At 45.5% G+C, this 17,601-nt stretch overlaps 1 protein-coding gene across 1 annotated transcript in view; it reads left to right on the top strand.

The window, feature by feature from the left end:
- The window catches only part of LOC144095541 (sterile alpha motif domain-containing protein 3-like), a 61,154-nt gene extending 51,905 nt beyond the window's left edge, over positions 1-9,249 (top strand). The window contains exon 7 of the mRNA XM_077629237.1: positions 9,203-9,249. Within this exon, the coding sequence (XP_077485363.1) occupies positions 9,203-9,249 (47 nt within the window). The remainder of the gene's footprint in view (positions 1-9,202) is intronic.
- Positions 9,250-17,601: the final 8,352 nt, after the last annotated feature.

The following is a 17,601-nucleotide window of genomic DNA, read 5'->3' as shown; positions in this document are numbered from 1 at the left end:
GCTAACATACGCGCGTGAAACCCACTAGCTGTGCTAGTGGGTTTTGTTTTCTGCATGTAAAAAACAAGACAAAGAATTCAAAATCTTGGATAAAAAAGCCTCTACAATAATCACGCAGTTAAGGAAGCAGCGCAATTACATTTTTCGATACGATTAACTGAAAATACATGGTCGAGTTTTTGGAAACCTTATAAGAAATACGTTTTTATCCCAATCAAAATCGAGCGACTGCAGTTGAACCAAAAACTTTCAAAACATTGGAGCATAACATAAACTTCCTTCTCGAATTCTGCGGGAACCTGCAGAGATATTTTAGCTATACTTTCCATTGACTGAGGTTAACAGAAATAACGAAGCGGGCGACACATTTGCAAGCCTAACCAATTTCGAGATGGCCATCACAGAAAATAAATAAGGGGCGAGGACGTCTCAGTTCTCCTATGTAACAGGCAAGAAGTGTTTACGTCTGAGACTGGCATGTTCTCTAGACTTTCAATAAGCTCACTAGCAGGCATCAGTGTGAATGGTACACGCTAGTCGCGCTCAAATTGTGCACATTATAGACACATGATTCTTGGACAATAATTAAATATTGCACGCACAATTCTTGAAAGATTCTCTTAAACGTTGGACTAGCAAGGCTTTCACGTGACCTAGATTCGTTTTCCGGTCACCATTTGCATTCTTTTAATTATTTATCTCGTTTTCTCCCACTTCTTTCATGTTAAACATGTGACTACAATATTGTAGTGTCTGACATGCGTTCATCGCTATCGAGTCCGGTCGTTCCTTTTTAATGGGCCGGCGCAGAGCTTCGTTGGTTATGGATTTCGGCGGCTGACGCGAAAGACGCGGCTTCAATACCAACTACTACGGTAACATTTCAAGGCAGGTGAGATGCTAGAAGCACGCCTACTGAACGATGTCCATGCACGTTTAAATTATCCTGGGCCCTCTACTAGGGCGTCCCTCATACGCTGAGTCTTTTCGGAAAGTTCAATGCCATTCCACTCCAAATTCCAAATTCGAAATTCTACTCCACATATCAGGTAACAGGCACTCTCCACTAAACTACCCACCAATTTCTCTCAACGGCATTTCTTGTAAACTTCTTGAACACATCCTGTTTTCTCATCTATCTATCTTTCTTGAATCCAACTCTTTCTTCTCGCGATTTCAAAACGGATTCCAAAAATCTTATTTATGTGAATTCTAACTTGTATCCTTTACTAACAAGTTGCATGTTATTCTTGATAGTAATTCACTAGCTGACTGCGTGTTCATAAAGTTCGCGAAAGCCTTTGATAAAGCATGTCATAGCTTACATTTAAACAATTTGCAGCAACTTAACCTACACCCAAAGATTCTAATCTCGCTTGAAGCTTTTCTTACAAGCCGTCAACAATTCGTTTCCATTAATGACCTCACCTCAGATCCCAGTGTGGTTCACTCCGGTGTTTTGCAAGGCTCTGTGCTCGGTCTGCTTATTTTCCTTAATTAGATTAACGACCTAAACCCGCATTTCATCTCACATTCACCCATTCGCCGCCGACTGCGCAATATTCATAGAAATAAAATGCGATGGTGACATACTAAGGCTTCAATCCGACCTCGACTCCATCTCAACGTGGTGTAAATCTTGGCTAATGGACCTTAATGCTAACAAGTGCAATTTCATGCATGTGTCTCGAGTGACAAATAACTTGCACTCTTATCACCTTAGCGGATTGTCTTTAGGCTCTGTACACTCTTATAAATACCTTGGTGTTGACATTGCTAACGACCTTACCTGGACTGCTCATGTCACACATGTCGTTAACAACGCCATCAAAACACTTGGATATCTTCGCCGTAACTTTGGTAAAGTAACTTCTTCTGTGAAACTTTTACTGTACAAAACACTAGTGTTACCTAAACTCGAATACGCAGCATCAATATGGGATCTTTATCATCAGAACTTAACGCACTCACTTGAGATGGTCCAAAATACAGCTGCTCGATTCAAAAACACTTTCAGCACATCATTACAAAGGAAAAGTGAGGGGTTAATGCTGTCGTAAAAGAGCAAATTGGTAATCAAACAGTAGAATCAAAAGTGTGCTCAAACATCTGCCTCCGGCTTTGGTAATCAGCAGTGCAAAATTTATGGCCCTTTTAGTTTCAGTAGGAGAACAAGCTTTAATATTTGTTCTTTTAGGCAATGACCGACACGCTTTGCACGTACAGTTATAAGTACCATGCATAAACACAACTCAATGCAATACTATAGAATACAAAAATAGCACACTCTGCAATAGAAAACAATTGATTTTGTCAAAACATACAGGTAAAGAAGCTTTTAGTTGGGTGTCAGCAGTACGATTGTCATTATTGCACTGTGCGTGGTCTAAGCGGCGAAGAAAGGATAAGAGAGAGAGAGAGAAACTACTTTATTTGCACCCGTCAGAGAGTATGGGTGATCGGGTGAGACGCAGCTCCCCCTTTCACCGTCTGCCTCACCCCTAGACGTCAGCCGGAATCAGTTGACTTCCGGTGGTGCCCTGGGCTTGACCGATGACTTGGTTTTGGAATTGTTCTTCCTTGCTATGGAGGGAAAATTCCCATGACTCTTTGGTTCCATGTATACCATTTAGTGCTGGGCAAGCACACAGCATGTGATTTAGGGTCGCTATGCCTTCACAGTTTTTGCATTTGGGAGAGTGCACCTCAGGATGCCATTTGTGTAGGATGTACGGGTTTGGGAAGATACCCGTCTGCAGTTTTCGCCAGATTACTTCTTCCTTCTTTGTGAGAGATGTATAGGGGGAGAGGCAGGGTTCTCCTCACCATCCTGTAGTGTTCTAGAATCTCACTGTATGTGGTTAAGTCTCGCTTTTTGGACATAGAATAGTCTGCCTGCGCTAGGGTCCAGTGTGTGAGTCCTCGGGCGGCCTCGTTAGCGACCTCGCTCCCGGTGAGTCCACTATGAGCGGGTGCCCATATTATGCTAACTAGGTCGTTAGGTACTTTCTCCTTGACAGCTTGCAGAACTTTGCCGGCCTCTTTGGACACTTGAGCGTTGTCATAGGCTTTATTACAGTTTTAGAATCGGTGACGATTATTCTAGTTGATGGGTTTGTGATAGCCAGGGCAATCGCCGCCATCTCTGCCTCCTCTGGTGAAAAGTGTCTTACGCTACAGCTCGAGATTAGTTCGCCTTTGTCGCTCACTACTACTGCGGCGTAGTACCCTTCTGGGTACTCTGCCACATCGGTGTACACTACCCCTTGTTTTTGGAGGAGGGAGCTTTGGAGTCTTCGGACTCTGCTTCTACTGCGTTCCTCGTTGTGCGTGGGGTGCATGTTTCTTGGGAGGCGGGTAGTCATAATTTGTTGGCAATTTCTGGGGGGATGGTTGTTATCCCCTCTCGTGATTCTGTGTTTTGGTAGCCCAGTTTCCTAAGGAAGGATCTTCCCGTTTTGCTGCCAGTTAGTCTGGCATATTGTGCCTTGAGTTTAGCCTCGCACATTTCCTCTAGGGTGTTCGACACTCCTAGGTTGAGGATCGTCTCAGTTGATTTGCACGCTGGTAAACCTAGGGCTGCTTTGACACCTTTCCTATTGAGAATGACTACCGTGTCTCTCTCTGCTTTAGTTGTATTTAAGTACGGGATAGCGTAGGTCATTCGGCTAATGATGAAAGAATGGACAATCCTAAGTAGGTTCGCCTCCTTCATCCCCGCGTTTTTGTTTGCTATCCTCATGAGAAGCCTGCATGTTTGGTTGGTCGTGGTTTCTAGTTGGTTTATTGCTTCGGTGTTTCTCCCATTTTGTTGTATCCACATAACCAGTATCCTGATCTTGTCCATCCTTGGGACCGGGGTGTTGTTGATCAGGAGCTGGATATTGACCTGCTGCTTGTTCATGATTAGCATCTCCGATTTTTCCGGTGAGCATTTTAGCCCTATCGGTCTCAGATAGCTTTCGGTTTCCCATATTGCCCTTTTTAGGGTGTCTTCTATTTGCCCATCTCTCCCCCCTCTGTGGACCCAAAAGGTAAGGTCATCAGCGTAGAGAGTGTGGCAGAGGCCCTCTAGCTTTCTGAGTCATTCTGCAGCCCGATCATTGCAATGTAAAAAGAATAGGGGAGAGCTCCTATCCCTGCGGTGTTTCCGTGTTGCCTAGCTTAATGTTTTCTCTTATTGTGCCCCCGATTTCTATGTTCACCGTTCGGTCCGTGAGGAAGCTTTTGATATAGTTGTATAGCTTGCTTCCTATATTTAGGTGATTGAGGTGCGACACGATCGCTTGGTGTTGGACGTTGTCAAATGCTTTGCTGACGTCCAGCCCCACTATGACTCTCGAGTCGTTAGTCCTCCTTTCCAATACTTGTTCTTTGAGTTGTAGCATGATGTCGTTTGTGGAGAGTTGTCTGAATCCAACCATGCTGTCTGGGTAGAGTTCTTTACTTTCCAAGTATCCGTTGAGCTTATTCTGTATGACGTGCTCCATGAGCTTGCCTACACAGAAGGTTAACGATATTGGCCTAAGGTTCTCAAGTTTGAGTTCTTTTCCTGGTTTGGGGATAAGTACTAGATTTGCTGTCTTCCACTCCCCGTGTATGTCCCCCCGTTCCCAACACGTTTGAATGGTTTGGATAAATGCTATTAGTTGATGGAGGGAGTTGTCATCGAGGTTTCTAAGCATATTATTGCTGATCCCATCTGGGCCAACCGCAGTTTTTCCGCTGAGCTTGTTTAAGGCAGCTTGGACCTCTCTTATGGTGACTGGTTGGCCTAGCTCCTCGTTGCTTTCGCCGCTATAGTCGGGAAATGTTTCGGTCTTTGTTTCCCCCATGTACCTCTCTTTTATCTGGTTGATCATATCCTCCTCCGACCCCCAGAAATTGTGGGTTAGTTTTGCATTTTTCTCCTGGTCTCAGCTTTGGTCCTGTCTGGGCCCAGAAGGTGTCGCAATAGTTTCCAGGTGGTGACGAAGCTTAATTGGCCGTCTAGTCTATCGCAGATGTCGTTCCAGTGTTGTCTATTTAGTGTTTGGGCATGGCTCTGAATTTCCTTGTTGAGAGCTGCTATTCTCCTTCTGAGGTTACGGTTGCCCCTTTTTTGGGCGAGCTCGGTTTCTGCCTCTTTTCTTTTGCCACAGTTGTCTCATGTGGCTATCAACCCAGTTTTGTTCCTCATCAAATTCCACTTCCTCCTCAGCCTCTTTGCACGCCTGCTTGATGCCATTGGCCTATTCAGCTATGTCGGTGATCTCCCCGCAACCCCCTCCGTTGGCGCGGAAGGACTGCCAATTTATGGATTTGAGGGTTTTCCTCTCCCGTTTGATGTTGGCCCCGTTTTGGACAACGATCTTTACAATTCTGTGATCACTGCCTAGATTCTCTCTCGTGTTGTGCCATGTAGCCTCAACGTCCACTCCGATCATAGTCAGGTGGGGGAGGTGTCGCATGACACACTGTTCCCCTGCCTCGTCGGTGCGAGTGGATCGTTAAGGAGTGTTCAATCAATCCATCAATCAATTTTATTTCCTTAAAGACCCCTTTCTAGGGGCATTACATAAGGGGTGGGTACAACGTTTTATGTGATAGCAAGTAATCACGCGTTATGATGATGACAAATAGCTGTAGGCTCTACACGCGAAGTTCGCGGGACAGGTTATCGCTGCAATGTCAGCACGAAGGCCATTCCAGTCCGCGGCGGTGCGAGAAAAAAATGAAGCTGCGAAGTTGACGGTGCGTGCACGTGGACGGCTGATCTGTAGTTGATGGAGAGTGCGGTGAGATATGCGTGCCGGAGGGACCATGTAGGGCGCAGTTCGAAGATGGCTGTAAAAAAAACAAATGGTTTAATAAAAGACGGTGCGGCGGTGCAGCTCGAGTGGCTGAATGCCTGAAAGCGATTTCAGATATGTAACCCTCGTGCTATAATGTTATGAAGAATGAATAAATCTAACGGCGCGGTTTTGCAAAAGGTCTAATGCGTTGGTCAGATAAGCTTGATGTGGGTGCCAAATGGGTGAAGCATATTGCAATTTTGATTTCACAAGTGATTCGTAAGCTAATAACTTAACATCCACGGGCCCATCACGAAGATGACGTTTTAGGAAACCAAGGGATTTGTTAGCTGACGAAATGATGTTATTTATATGCTTTTTCCAGGAGACGTCAGCGCACAAGGTTACGCCTAAATATTTGTATGATTCTACTGGCAGCACGGGAACGGAGTCGATATGTTAGAAAGACACGAGCGGGTTGCGGCGACGACGAAAAGAGAGTACGTTGCATTTGTGAGGATTAAGTTCCATTAGCCAGATTTTACACCAATCCTGAATCTTGTTAAGGTTGTTTTGAGGAATAATTAATCAGAGATGTTATTAACTGCTTGATAAAGAACACAATCATCAGCAAACATGCGAATTTTACAAGAAACATGCGAGGGCAAATCTTTTATGTATATTAAAAACAGAATGGGACCTAGTACGGAACCTTGAGGGACACCAGATGTTACAGGAAGGAAGCTGTAAGTGCGTTCATTTACAAAGACGGACTGAGTGCGGTTAGTTAGGAATTCTTCAATCCATTCAACAACATTAGGATCGATATTAAGGTGAGATAACTTGTGTAACAGGCGTCAAGAAATATAGCGTCAGTTTGTAGGTTAAGACCTAGGTTGGCATGCAAGTCATGGATAAAGAGGGCTAGTTGAGTATCGCAAGAAAAGCCTTTCCGGAACCCGTGCTGCGCCGGATGAAAGAAATTGGTCGCATCCAAGTAGGCACCGATATGAGAGAACATGACGTGTTCCATGAGCTTGCAAGGTACACTTGTTAAAGAAATAGGGCGATAATTTAATGGAGAATTTGTGTTGCCAGGTTTGAAGACCGGAATGACCTTCCCATTTTTCCAGTCTTGACGAAGTTGGCCAGAAGAGAGTGACTGTTGAAATAACAAGCATAAATATCTGGCACTGGTGGGTTTAGTATTCTTAAGAAATTTGGCGTTGATATTATCTAAACCGGCAGAAGATGAAAGTTCCATTTTATCGATTAGTGACATAATTCCAGAAGTGTTAAATTGAACAAGCGACATGGAATCATCTAGAAAAGTGTTTGGCACAGGAAATGGCACATCAGATTCATTAGTGAATACTGATTGAAATGCAACATTGAACATGTGAGCACATTCGGTATGACTAAGTACGTCACCCGCTTCATTTGTGATACTGACATCGCGTTTGTGTTTTGAGTTGATAATGTCCCAGAATTTCCGAGGATTAGTGTGTAGAATTTACGGCAAGTCTTGGTTAAAAAAGGAACGTTTAGCGTTCAGGGTAGATGAATTATATGCCTTTTCAGCAGCGTGATACTTATCCCAGGCCACCTGGTTAGTTTGTGCTTTGGCTGCGCGAAAAAGACGCTTCTTTTGATTCTCCAGAAGATTAAGTGTTTTAGTGAACCATGGCTTCTGAGAATTCCCTCGGAAGGTGGACCTAGGAATGAACTGATCACTTAGTTCAATACTTTTGTTCTTAAATTTAGCTCAATTTTCTTCGATAGACCGACTACGGAAATAAAAGTGGAAAGATTCAAAGAAGGCATCCAGTTCACGATTGATCACTGTATAGTCACCCTTGTCGTACAAACGGATCGTCTTTTTGAAAATATGGCTCCGAAGCGGAGTTAATGCTATATTGGCATGAATTACTTCCTGATCGCTTATTCAAGGAAGAATCGTAACCGACTTAACACTTTCGGGATGGCTGACGAGTAGTAAGTCTAAAACGTTAGCGCTCGTTTGTGGTATTCTTATTGGAGCCGGGATAACTTGTGCAAGGCCAAAGTTCAGGCAGACTTCTATGAAATTCTTGGCTTCCACCGTGCGTGATGCTGTAATAGTGTTAGCATTCCAGTCAATATCCGGGAAATTAAAATCACCAAAGAGAAGTATATGTAACTTTTCATATTTAGCAGTAGTTTCACACAGCAAGCTATAAAGTTTCTCTGAGAATGCCGGGGTATTGTGCGGGGGCCTGTAACAAACACCAAGAAGTACTGACTGAGGAGGACAACGGCAGAAAAGCCACATTAATTCGAGATAAGAAGAAATGGAAACAATTGAAAATGGTAAATTATTAGAAAACCCAATGAGCCCTCCTCCGCCACGAGACCCCTGACGATCCTTACGGAAAAGCTTAAAGTTCTATAAGTCTGCCAGGATTTCCCTGTCGTTTATTTCGTGAGTGAGCCAGGTTTCGGTTAATACGAGAATGTTGCTATTGGTTGAGCGAACAAGACTGGAGATTTCTTCTCTCTTAGGAATAAAACTGCGGATGCTCGTGAGAACCACGGAAAAAGAAAGTGTGGACTGAGGTGTTAGTCGAGACGCGGGCGTGGAGTGATGCTGTGGGGCGCTTTTTCTAGGTGGGTGCTATAATATTTATTTGATTGCACTGTATCATGGCGTCCCATAATTCCCTCCCATTTATCTGGAAGTGGTTGCATCCCCATGCCTGGTGTGGCGCATTAAAATCCCCAACTATTACGAGACGCTGCTGACCTTGTGACAGTGCTTGCGCTTTGGCAAAGAGCTCCCTGAAGCCACAGCCTTTCCTTAGTTTAGGAGAGCTGTAGACGTTCAAGACTAGCAGGCTGCGTTCTTTCCGCTTCTGCGGTATAATCTCCGTGAACACATAGTCAATCTGGGTGCATCCTACCTTATGCTGCATGACGTTGATATTTCTCTTCACCAGGGTAGCAGTCTGATTGTTTGGCGACTGGCCTGGGTACGTTTTGTATCCGCTCAGTTTAGCATTTTTCCCACATTCTTGCAGCGCGATGATGTCGGGACAATCGCATCCCGCAAGGTAGGCTTGGAGAACGTTTCTTTTTTTTTTGTAAAGCCCCTACAGTTCCATTGCCGTATTGTGTTTGCCCTAGTTTTGAGTCTGGCCATGATTCAACTACAGAAGAATTTGTTTTTGCTGTTCTGCCAGTTGGTAAATTCTAGTTCCTATTGGGATGACTAGTTGGCTGAGCTGGGCTGAGTTGGTCTATCGTCTCCGCGTTACGCTGGGTAGCTATGGCCGCCTGTTGTACTACCTCTTTGAGTTGCTGCGTGTCTACCTCAAGTTTGACTGCCCTGCCCTCGGCATTCTCAAGGCCCGAATCGCTCTTTTTAACTCGCTTTTTCTTTGGCGGTGCAGGCACCTCTGGCTCGGATTCGGACGACTTATCGTCCATGGACTCTTGATGCGCTTCCGGTTGTCCGAGTTGAGCTTTGAGCTCAGTGTTCGCCCATTGCAATTCGATAACGTGATTACAGAGCTCCTGCATCTGAGCTTCTGTTTGCTCCTGGTAAAGCTTCCATTGCTCCTGTTGCTGTTTCATTTGCTCTTTGAGCTCCCTCACTATGTCGGAGTCATGGGAATTCTCCGCTTCCCAGCCTACCTTTTAGGTGGGTGGTGCCCCTTGCTTCTTGGGCGGAGTGAGGGTGGCCTGCTGCGGTAGCCTCGGAAAGGAGGTGGACCGGCGTCACTCCTGGCTCGCGGCCCGCGTCTTGCTCGCGTCCCGCCTGCTGCGATGCGCTGGTAGTTTCTTCTCCTCCTCATCCTGTTGCTGGAGCTTCTCCCATGGTCGTTTCTTAATGATGTATGGGGTTCTGAAGATCTCCTTGCAGGTTCTGTCACCGGTGGGGTGCGGCTGGCCGCACAGCTTGCAGGTGGGGTTGCAGTCGTGTCCATCGGTTGGGTTGGGGATGCCGCAGCCTCTGCACTTCTCCTCCTTACTCTCGCATACGTCGGATCGATGTCTCAGGTCTCCGCACTTATAGCATACGTCGTACTTTTTCTTGTACAAATAACAGTTCAGGATGGCACCTAGACATTTGATTTTCCTCGGTACCTCCTTGGTGGTGAATGAGAGCATGATGGTCTTGCTCTGTCCTAGTCGTCTGATCTCCAGCACCTTGGGGTTCTCCTTATGTTCTGCTATTCCTTGCTTGATCTGTTGCAGTGAGGTCTTGAATCCTATTCCGTGGATGACTCCTCTCGAGAAGTCGTCGGGTACTGCCAGGTGAACGGTCACCTCGTGCATTTTCCCTTCAATGTCTAGGTGTGTGAGGCGTAGGAGCTTGTCTCTTGCCTCCGTGCTGGGGGTGAAGAAGACCAAAATGCCTTGCTTCTCGTTCTTGACGAGCTGGCACGCCTCGTTCCATTCAATCTTCGCAGTTACTTGTATGGCTTCGGTCAGGGTTGGTCCATCGTATAGTTTGACTACCATGCCTCGCTTGGGGCGGAAAATGATTCTCCAGCCATTCTCGGGAACCTTGACTTGGTTCGAGGCGATCGATTTCTCCCCTTGCTATTTGCAGTTTCTCTTCGCTGTTGGTGGTCGGGCGTCTATCACTTTCATCTCTTCTGAGACGAACTTGGCTTTCCGTGCATATTTCTCCTCGAGGTTGCATTTGTTGAGTGCTCCGACCCAATCCGAGGCGTCTAGCTCAGCCTTTTCAGCGCTACGACCTTCCACGGTGATATTCATACCTCCTGTTAGCTGCCGCACAGCTGTCGCGGCGGCCCCGGGGGCCTCAGTAAGCCTTAGCCCTCGTTAAGCCTAGTGGCCGGCGTTCGCGTTAGCGCGTCGGCACCACGGCTGGCTGACGTTTGGCTCTAAAATGGCGAAAGAATCCCCTTACGGACAAAACGCTGGTGTCCGCAGAATCATCTCAACTTTCTTTTGGCGATTTTAACCAGGTCTGGTCGATCAGACAACATTTGCCGCTAGAAATCACTGCAGGAAGACAGAGCCGACGTGACACACGTCCGCTCGCCACAGCCCTCTAGCGGCCGAAAGGATACTTCAAATTCCGTGCCGTAGCGTACCGCAGCGTGCCTATTGATAGTGCACGCACGCACTTTGGCGCCATCTAGTGAGATGAAGTAAAAGCTCAAGGGTGCTGATTTGAAGAAACTTTTACCCATAATTATTGATGACAAGAATGGGTGTACTGCGAGGTTATTTTTTTTAATGCTGGAACAATAATAATGCAAAGAGGAGAAATGCACAAGGTGAATAAAGAGGATGAATGCTTCGTCAAGTGTCATTGCTATGACGAAAATGTACACTGCATACAGTGAGGCCTAAGACATCGATTCTCCCCAAAGTGGCTGAAAAACAAGGGCTTCTTGTCCCTTTTACCTCGAATTGTGGGCGAGAGCGTGCGAACTATAAGCGAACGCCACTCTTCAGAGCGAACAATCGCGTCAAAAAATCCAGTGGCAGTGAGATTACTAGTTTCATGCGCTTGTGCATTTGTTGCCTGCAGATTCGCTGGATACATCAGTACAATGCTTACACCCAAATTAAAGTGTCTGTTATGTGAATCCGCGGAAGGGCGGGCGGGGCTCTTGTGAGCGGCGCATATAGCTATCCATTTTGAAACAGCGCAACAAAGACGGGACGTGGAAACTGAGGTGTAAAGACAAACATGCGCTGACTAACAACTGGGTTTATTGAAAAAAACACACAAAATATATACAGAGTTAGGAAAGATTAATCGCCGCCATAGTCAACTCATGCCACATGTGACGCCAGATATCCAATCTCCCCTTCGGAAAGGGCGACCGATGGGCAACTAATGCACGTTGCGCCTTTCTCACGTATAAGAAAAGCTTCAAAAACTTCTCGCGTCATCTTATCACAATGGCGAAACACGATAGTGGTGTTCTTATAGTCGGGGGTACATTTGCATTTCTTGCAACGGAATGCACCTTTAGTGAGAGGGTCTCCTTCTGTTTTTCTTTTTTCGTACTCTTTTTCGTGTTTGCATTTGCACCTTCTGCAGTGGACCGCCACGTGTGACAGGGGGTCTTTTTTTCTGGTGTTCTCATGTTCCATGAGTCGCTTGTTGATGCATCTTCCTGTTTGGCCAATATATGTGGCGCCACACGAGAAGGGAATTTGGTATACTACCCCTACCTCGCAAGGTACATAAGGGGAAACATGGCGCACCTGACAAGCCCTTTTGTTTCCCTCCTGCCTCTGCCTTACCTGTCTACACATTCTGCCTAATTTCTTCGGGGCAGAAAATACGACGTGAACGCCATATCTGCCTGCCACTTTTTTGAGCCCATGGGACATGCTGTGCGCATATGGAACCACTGCCGGCCTTTTATTTTTATTTTTATTTTAATTTCTTGCACTCGGCCGAGCCCCATACTTCACGTGCCTAAGCAATTTTTCCGCTGCCCTGGAAATGAGGTGAGCTGGATAGCCATTCGCGCATAATCTGTTTGATTGGGCTGCAATGCTCTCCCCAATCATTTCATGGCAGGACTTCTTGAGTGAAGATTGGAGGCACGACAAGATAATGCCTTCTTTTATAAGCTTGGAATGACCTGACCTGAAGTTTAACAAGGGCTTAGCCGATCTTGGCCGATAACACCAGCACACGTGCTTGTCTCGGGAAAACAAAACCAAATCTAGAAACTGCAGTTCCTTGTTCGTGGGTACCTCTGTTGTAAACTTAACCCACGCCCGTACTCATTAAACACCTTAAGAACATCGGCTAACATTCTAGGCAGGCTGTCTGGCGGGGTAAACACCAAATAGTCGTCGACATAACGAAAAATATGCACCCCTAACTCCTTCGAAGCTTGCTCAATCGCCCTGTCCACAAAACTCAAAAAAATGTTAGCCAATACAGGTGCAACCCTGGAACCAATGCATACACCGGATGCTTGCACAAATGACTTGCCCTCCCACTCAACAACTGTTGCCGACAGGTAGAAGGACAAAATTTCTAAAAAACTGTCACATGTGGCATGAGTTGACTATGGCGGCGATTAATCTTTCCTAACTCTGTATATATTTTGTGTGTTTTTTTCAATAAACCCAGTTGTTAGTCAGCGCATGTTTGTCTTTACACCTCAGTTTCCACGTCCCGTCTTTGTTGCTCTGTTTCAAAATGGATACGTACCAACTTGCCCAAATTTCTGCTTTACGCATATAGCTATGCAGTATAAATTTTTTGAACCATACGCTGTTCTGGAGTCAAGTGGGCGGAAGTGTCTGGAGACAAAAAAATTTGCATTGGCGCGGAACAAGAACAACGTGCGCGCGCCCCTGCAAGCAATGCGCAGTCCTCCTCCACATATTTTGAATAAAATGCACTCCAGTCTGAGCTGCAGCATCGTACCAAGTAACTGATCTGACCTTTCAGCATGCTTATAGCAAAATGAAAAAATTTCGACAGGAGAAAAGCACACAGTTCTCAGACGCACTGCGGTCACAAGAGCCATTCAGAAGCTGGTGTCCTTGGAACTAAACGCGTGACATTTTGCGTTCGGAAGTGTGTGGAATCTTTCGGACCGTACCGATTACCGCCCCAGCGAAGGAAATGACCACTGGCGGTGGAAAATGGGCAGGCGCTGATGGGCTCTGGACGGCATCTTTGACTATGGTCCGCATAATAATGCCTTTTTTTTTACAATCCGTCCTAGACCTCAGTCTTTTGGCGCACACTCGGGGCCTATCTTAAAAAATTGAGAAAGATATGAGCACACTGGAATAACGGTCTCCGCAACCGAAAAGAAGAGTGTGCGAAATCGAGGCGATTGAAAGGCCAATTCTTGACCATGTTTTCACAAAGCGAACTGCAGAAAAATAACAATCTTTCTACAATGCTGGCTACCTATGCAAACAAATAAATTTGAATAGATATCTTGAACACGGGGAGATTAGTAACGAGAGAATGTATGAATTCATTGGATAATTTTGGTACCAAGGATCAGTCAGGGTCCCTTTCGGTCCCTTGGAAAAGTACACCACAAAACACGCTCAATTCTCTGGAGACGTATACCATAAAAAAAAAAAATAACCGCGAGCAGCGCAACATACAGGCATGAAATAAAACCGGAATTTTCCTGAAGAACTGATATTTATGCCGCGTGTATCAGGAAGTACTTGCCCCAGAACCCATGTGGCTGCCGCAAGCATAAATAAATAAAAATTAATGCTTCTTAAATGCTTGTTATGTGATAAGAGATCCATTTTTCTAAGCGGCTGACGCCGCGGGCTTAGATGACAGTGAAACGTGAACGTTGTTGGTGGGACTTCTTAGACCGGCAGTCGTGGCGCGCTTTGCCAAATTCCCGCCATCGCCGATAGCCGGAACACTTCAGGCTAGAAACGCGAAAACTAGCGCGAAAGCCTGCACTGGGTGACAAGCGCCAACAGCCTTTCTTGAGCACCACGCCACGGTGATCGATTCTTCTTGCGCGCAAAAGCGCGACTTTCCAGAGACGTGTATCTCGCCAAAGGAAACAGGAGACCCTCTTACCGATCAAAGCAGTGGAGGCTAAGGGAACGGCGGATGGGAGCGCGGGGCCCAAAAATAATGCCAAACAGGAAGCGACCGCGATAAAAATGACGAAAAATGCGGCAAATGAATTTCGAACAAAACAGCGCATCTTCCCATTTATCTCGAACGACCACTCTTAAATCAGTTTTGACACTTTTATAACCCACTGATGTTTCCTCGCATGTTTTTTTCTGCAACGAGCTTTCCAATAGATCCGCGGATTAGCTGGAGGTGGAGACCGTGTGGGGATGAAGCGTATCAGCAGGATACTGGGTTGCGTGTAAAGGAATTTACAAGCCAAAGTGTCGTCGGTTGCACGGAGTAGTCTAGTGTTTCGAGAGCAACGATTTCCTCTCTCTTTACCGCCTAGTTTCGTTCTTATCCACTCTTGATTAGTCCTGAGTGTTTCCTGCCTCCTTTGTTCTACGTTCCTTTCGTACCAAAGTGCTCAAGGACCTATTTCCGTGTTTATCCGCGCCAAGGACATGATTTTTGCTTCTCAAACTAGTTAAAGCCTCCCTAAGTGAGATTCGAGATTTGCAGCCTTCTTCCTTCAATGGAAAGACCCAGACAAGGAAATGAAAAGGAAAGCAATACGCCCCTCTCCTCCGTTCCTCAGTGGTGCCGACGTTGAACTATTAGAGAGCGGGCCGCCAACCTCCTCATGCTTCTTCGCCCATCCCATTTTCTCGTGCTGGAGGAGCAGTGCGGAAAGGCGTAAAGCGTGGTCGAAGGGATCAAGGGAAAAACGGCTCGCCTCCGCTTTCCAGAGGCAGCACTGCTGCGAAAGCGAAAGCCTCGTTCTTCCAGCGCCTCACACCCCGCCCTCTTTCCCGCCTCTGTTCCCGTACTGGCGCGCAATTAGCACCAGACGACCACCTTGCTTTCGTTTTGTCTGGCACTTTCCGCTCTTCTCTGCATTTATTTGTTCTTTTTCCGGACCCGTCCTACTCATTTCTCCCCGCCGTAACAGCCTAACCACTTGCGCATAAAGTATTAATTAATACTTTATGCTTTTAACACTTCTTCTATGTTTCCTTGTTCCTATTTTAGTTCTCATCACAATTTCTCTTCTCTTCTCGCACTTGTCACTCCGCTAGCCGTACGCAAATTGTGCAAATACTTTTGTTAATCTGGGGCTCTACTAAAGCTGCGGATTAAAAACAATGTCTCGTGCACCGCTGATATACGCTCAAATTCATTTCTTCATGTACGTTGATGGTTCCACAGAAGTTTCGATTGAAATCCCACTTCAAAATATTTCATCTGGAACGAGCCGAGGAGGAATTGGGTATACAGCCGACTCATGCATTACAGAAACGAAAGATCATAGCAATGAAATTTTTACTCCAGGACCCTTGCATACCAACGCTTTTAGTCATCTTGTTCTGGAGGGCTAAAAAACGCCATGATTCACCCAGAAATGGCTGTCTTCAAAACCGTGAGCTCTATAAATGAACGGTTGACGAATTTAGACGGCTTTCGGTGAAAGTGGATAAAATCGAAGCATCAATCAGTATGATCTTCGATAAACATGATGAAGTCCTGAAGGTGGTGGCTAACCATGATGCTGAACTTAAAGAGCGACGGAAGCGAGCTGAACGTGTTGAGGCGCGCGAATACAAGGATACAGTCGACAAACTAATATTGGCAATGAATGACCTAGAATGGAGAAGCTGGCAGCAGACATCGCATTTCGAAGACTGATGAAGAGAATCTGCTCACAGGGTGGAATACGTGGCAGGAACTGTTGGCCTTTCTGAACTCCGGTCAACCGTTGCAGCTGTTATGCACAGAATTCCTGTGAAGCCTCGCAACGACCGGGCCATCATACTGCATTTTGTCAGCCAATGCGTGAGAAATCAGTGGCTGAAAGAGAATAGCTGAGGACTTCCAACTCTGCCCTTTCCGTAACAGAGGACCTACCCAAATAGGCTGTGCACTGCTTACTTTCGCTGAAAGCTGTGCCAAAAGTAATGGCTACGAATATGCACAGCATCGTAGCTGAAAGGTGTTAGTGCGAAAATCCCCCGGTGCTTCCGCTCTCTTGATCAAAAGCGATGCTCAGTTCACTAGGCTGCCTGTGTAGTATTAGTGCTTAACTAACGTTAAAACTTTGTACAAATGCGCACATGAGTAACCCCTATGGCACTAATAGCGATGTGAATTCTTTAGTTCTTCATCAATTCTCGTGTTTTTCATTCTTTCTTCTAAATAATCAATTGGCTCGAGGGAAAAAGATGTTTTCTAAGCGTTTTTGCATGAGTTCGGTTTTTATTTCACTTTCGTCATGCTCGCCAAAACATAGATTTGCAATAACAGTGATGCTTTTGCTCTTGGCGAATACAACTCTTTCTTCTTGAACGACCAGGGCAGTAGGAGGTAGGTGCATGTATGTTCGTGCGTGAAAATCGACGCTGCGATCGTGAGGGTTCACTTTGTGAAAGTGATATCAACTATGTGCGATCTGCTAAATGCTTGCTTGTAGTAGCGTACCAGCCATCAGTTGACTGTAATGATAAATTTCGCGATCGTTTGGGAAAAAAAGTATTTTGCTTCTGTAATGAAAATAACCACTGCTGTTTCTCGGTGCAATTTAAACATCGACATGAATCAACAGTCGCCTCAAAGGAATCAGCTGCAGGTCCTCTCAGAATACCTTTCTCGAGTAGACGTTATTACTTTACTCTACGTGTCACTTCTCAATCAGAAACAGTTTTTGATCTGTTTGTCACAAACTCTATGTGCCAGATATTCTTTGAAGGTCTGTTAGAATTTCATCAGTGACCATATTCAGTATATATTGCCTCTAATAATGTCAATGTGTGTACAAATAATAAAAAGTTGCATTCGTGATAACACAAGACATTTGCACGCAGACACTGGATCCCTTTTAAGATGCGATTAAAACATTTAACTGGGATGAACTTTATAAGCAGAAGACAGCGGATGACACATCTAATAGTTTCTTGCGGGGATTATTCTCGCATCACAGAAACAACTTTTCGGGAAAGGCCGCCAAAAACAAAAAAAAGCTCGAAAGACTTGGTTTACGGCACATATCCTTAAATTGATTTCTAGAAAAAAGATGCACCAAGACATCTTACAGACACGTGACGCTGCAAGTTTTTCGCACTCAAGGCATTTGAGAACAAAGTTAACAGTGCACTAAGAAGGGCTAAAAATAATCCTCACAGAAATATGTTTGATGCCATTAAATACCCTATGAATGCATGACAATAC

Source organism: Amblyomma americanum, chromosome 6 (genome assembly GCF_052857255.1).
Source record: "Amblyomma americanum isolate KBUSLIRL-KWMA chromosome 6, ASM5285725v1, whole genome shotgun sequence".
NCBI classification, from domain to species: domain Eukaryota; kingdom Metazoa; phylum Arthropoda; class Arachnida; order Ixodida; family Ixodidae; genus Amblyomma; species Amblyomma americanum.
The sequence above is the reverse complement of the archived record's forward strand: the minus strand, read 5'-3'. Positions and strand labels throughout refer to the sequence as shown.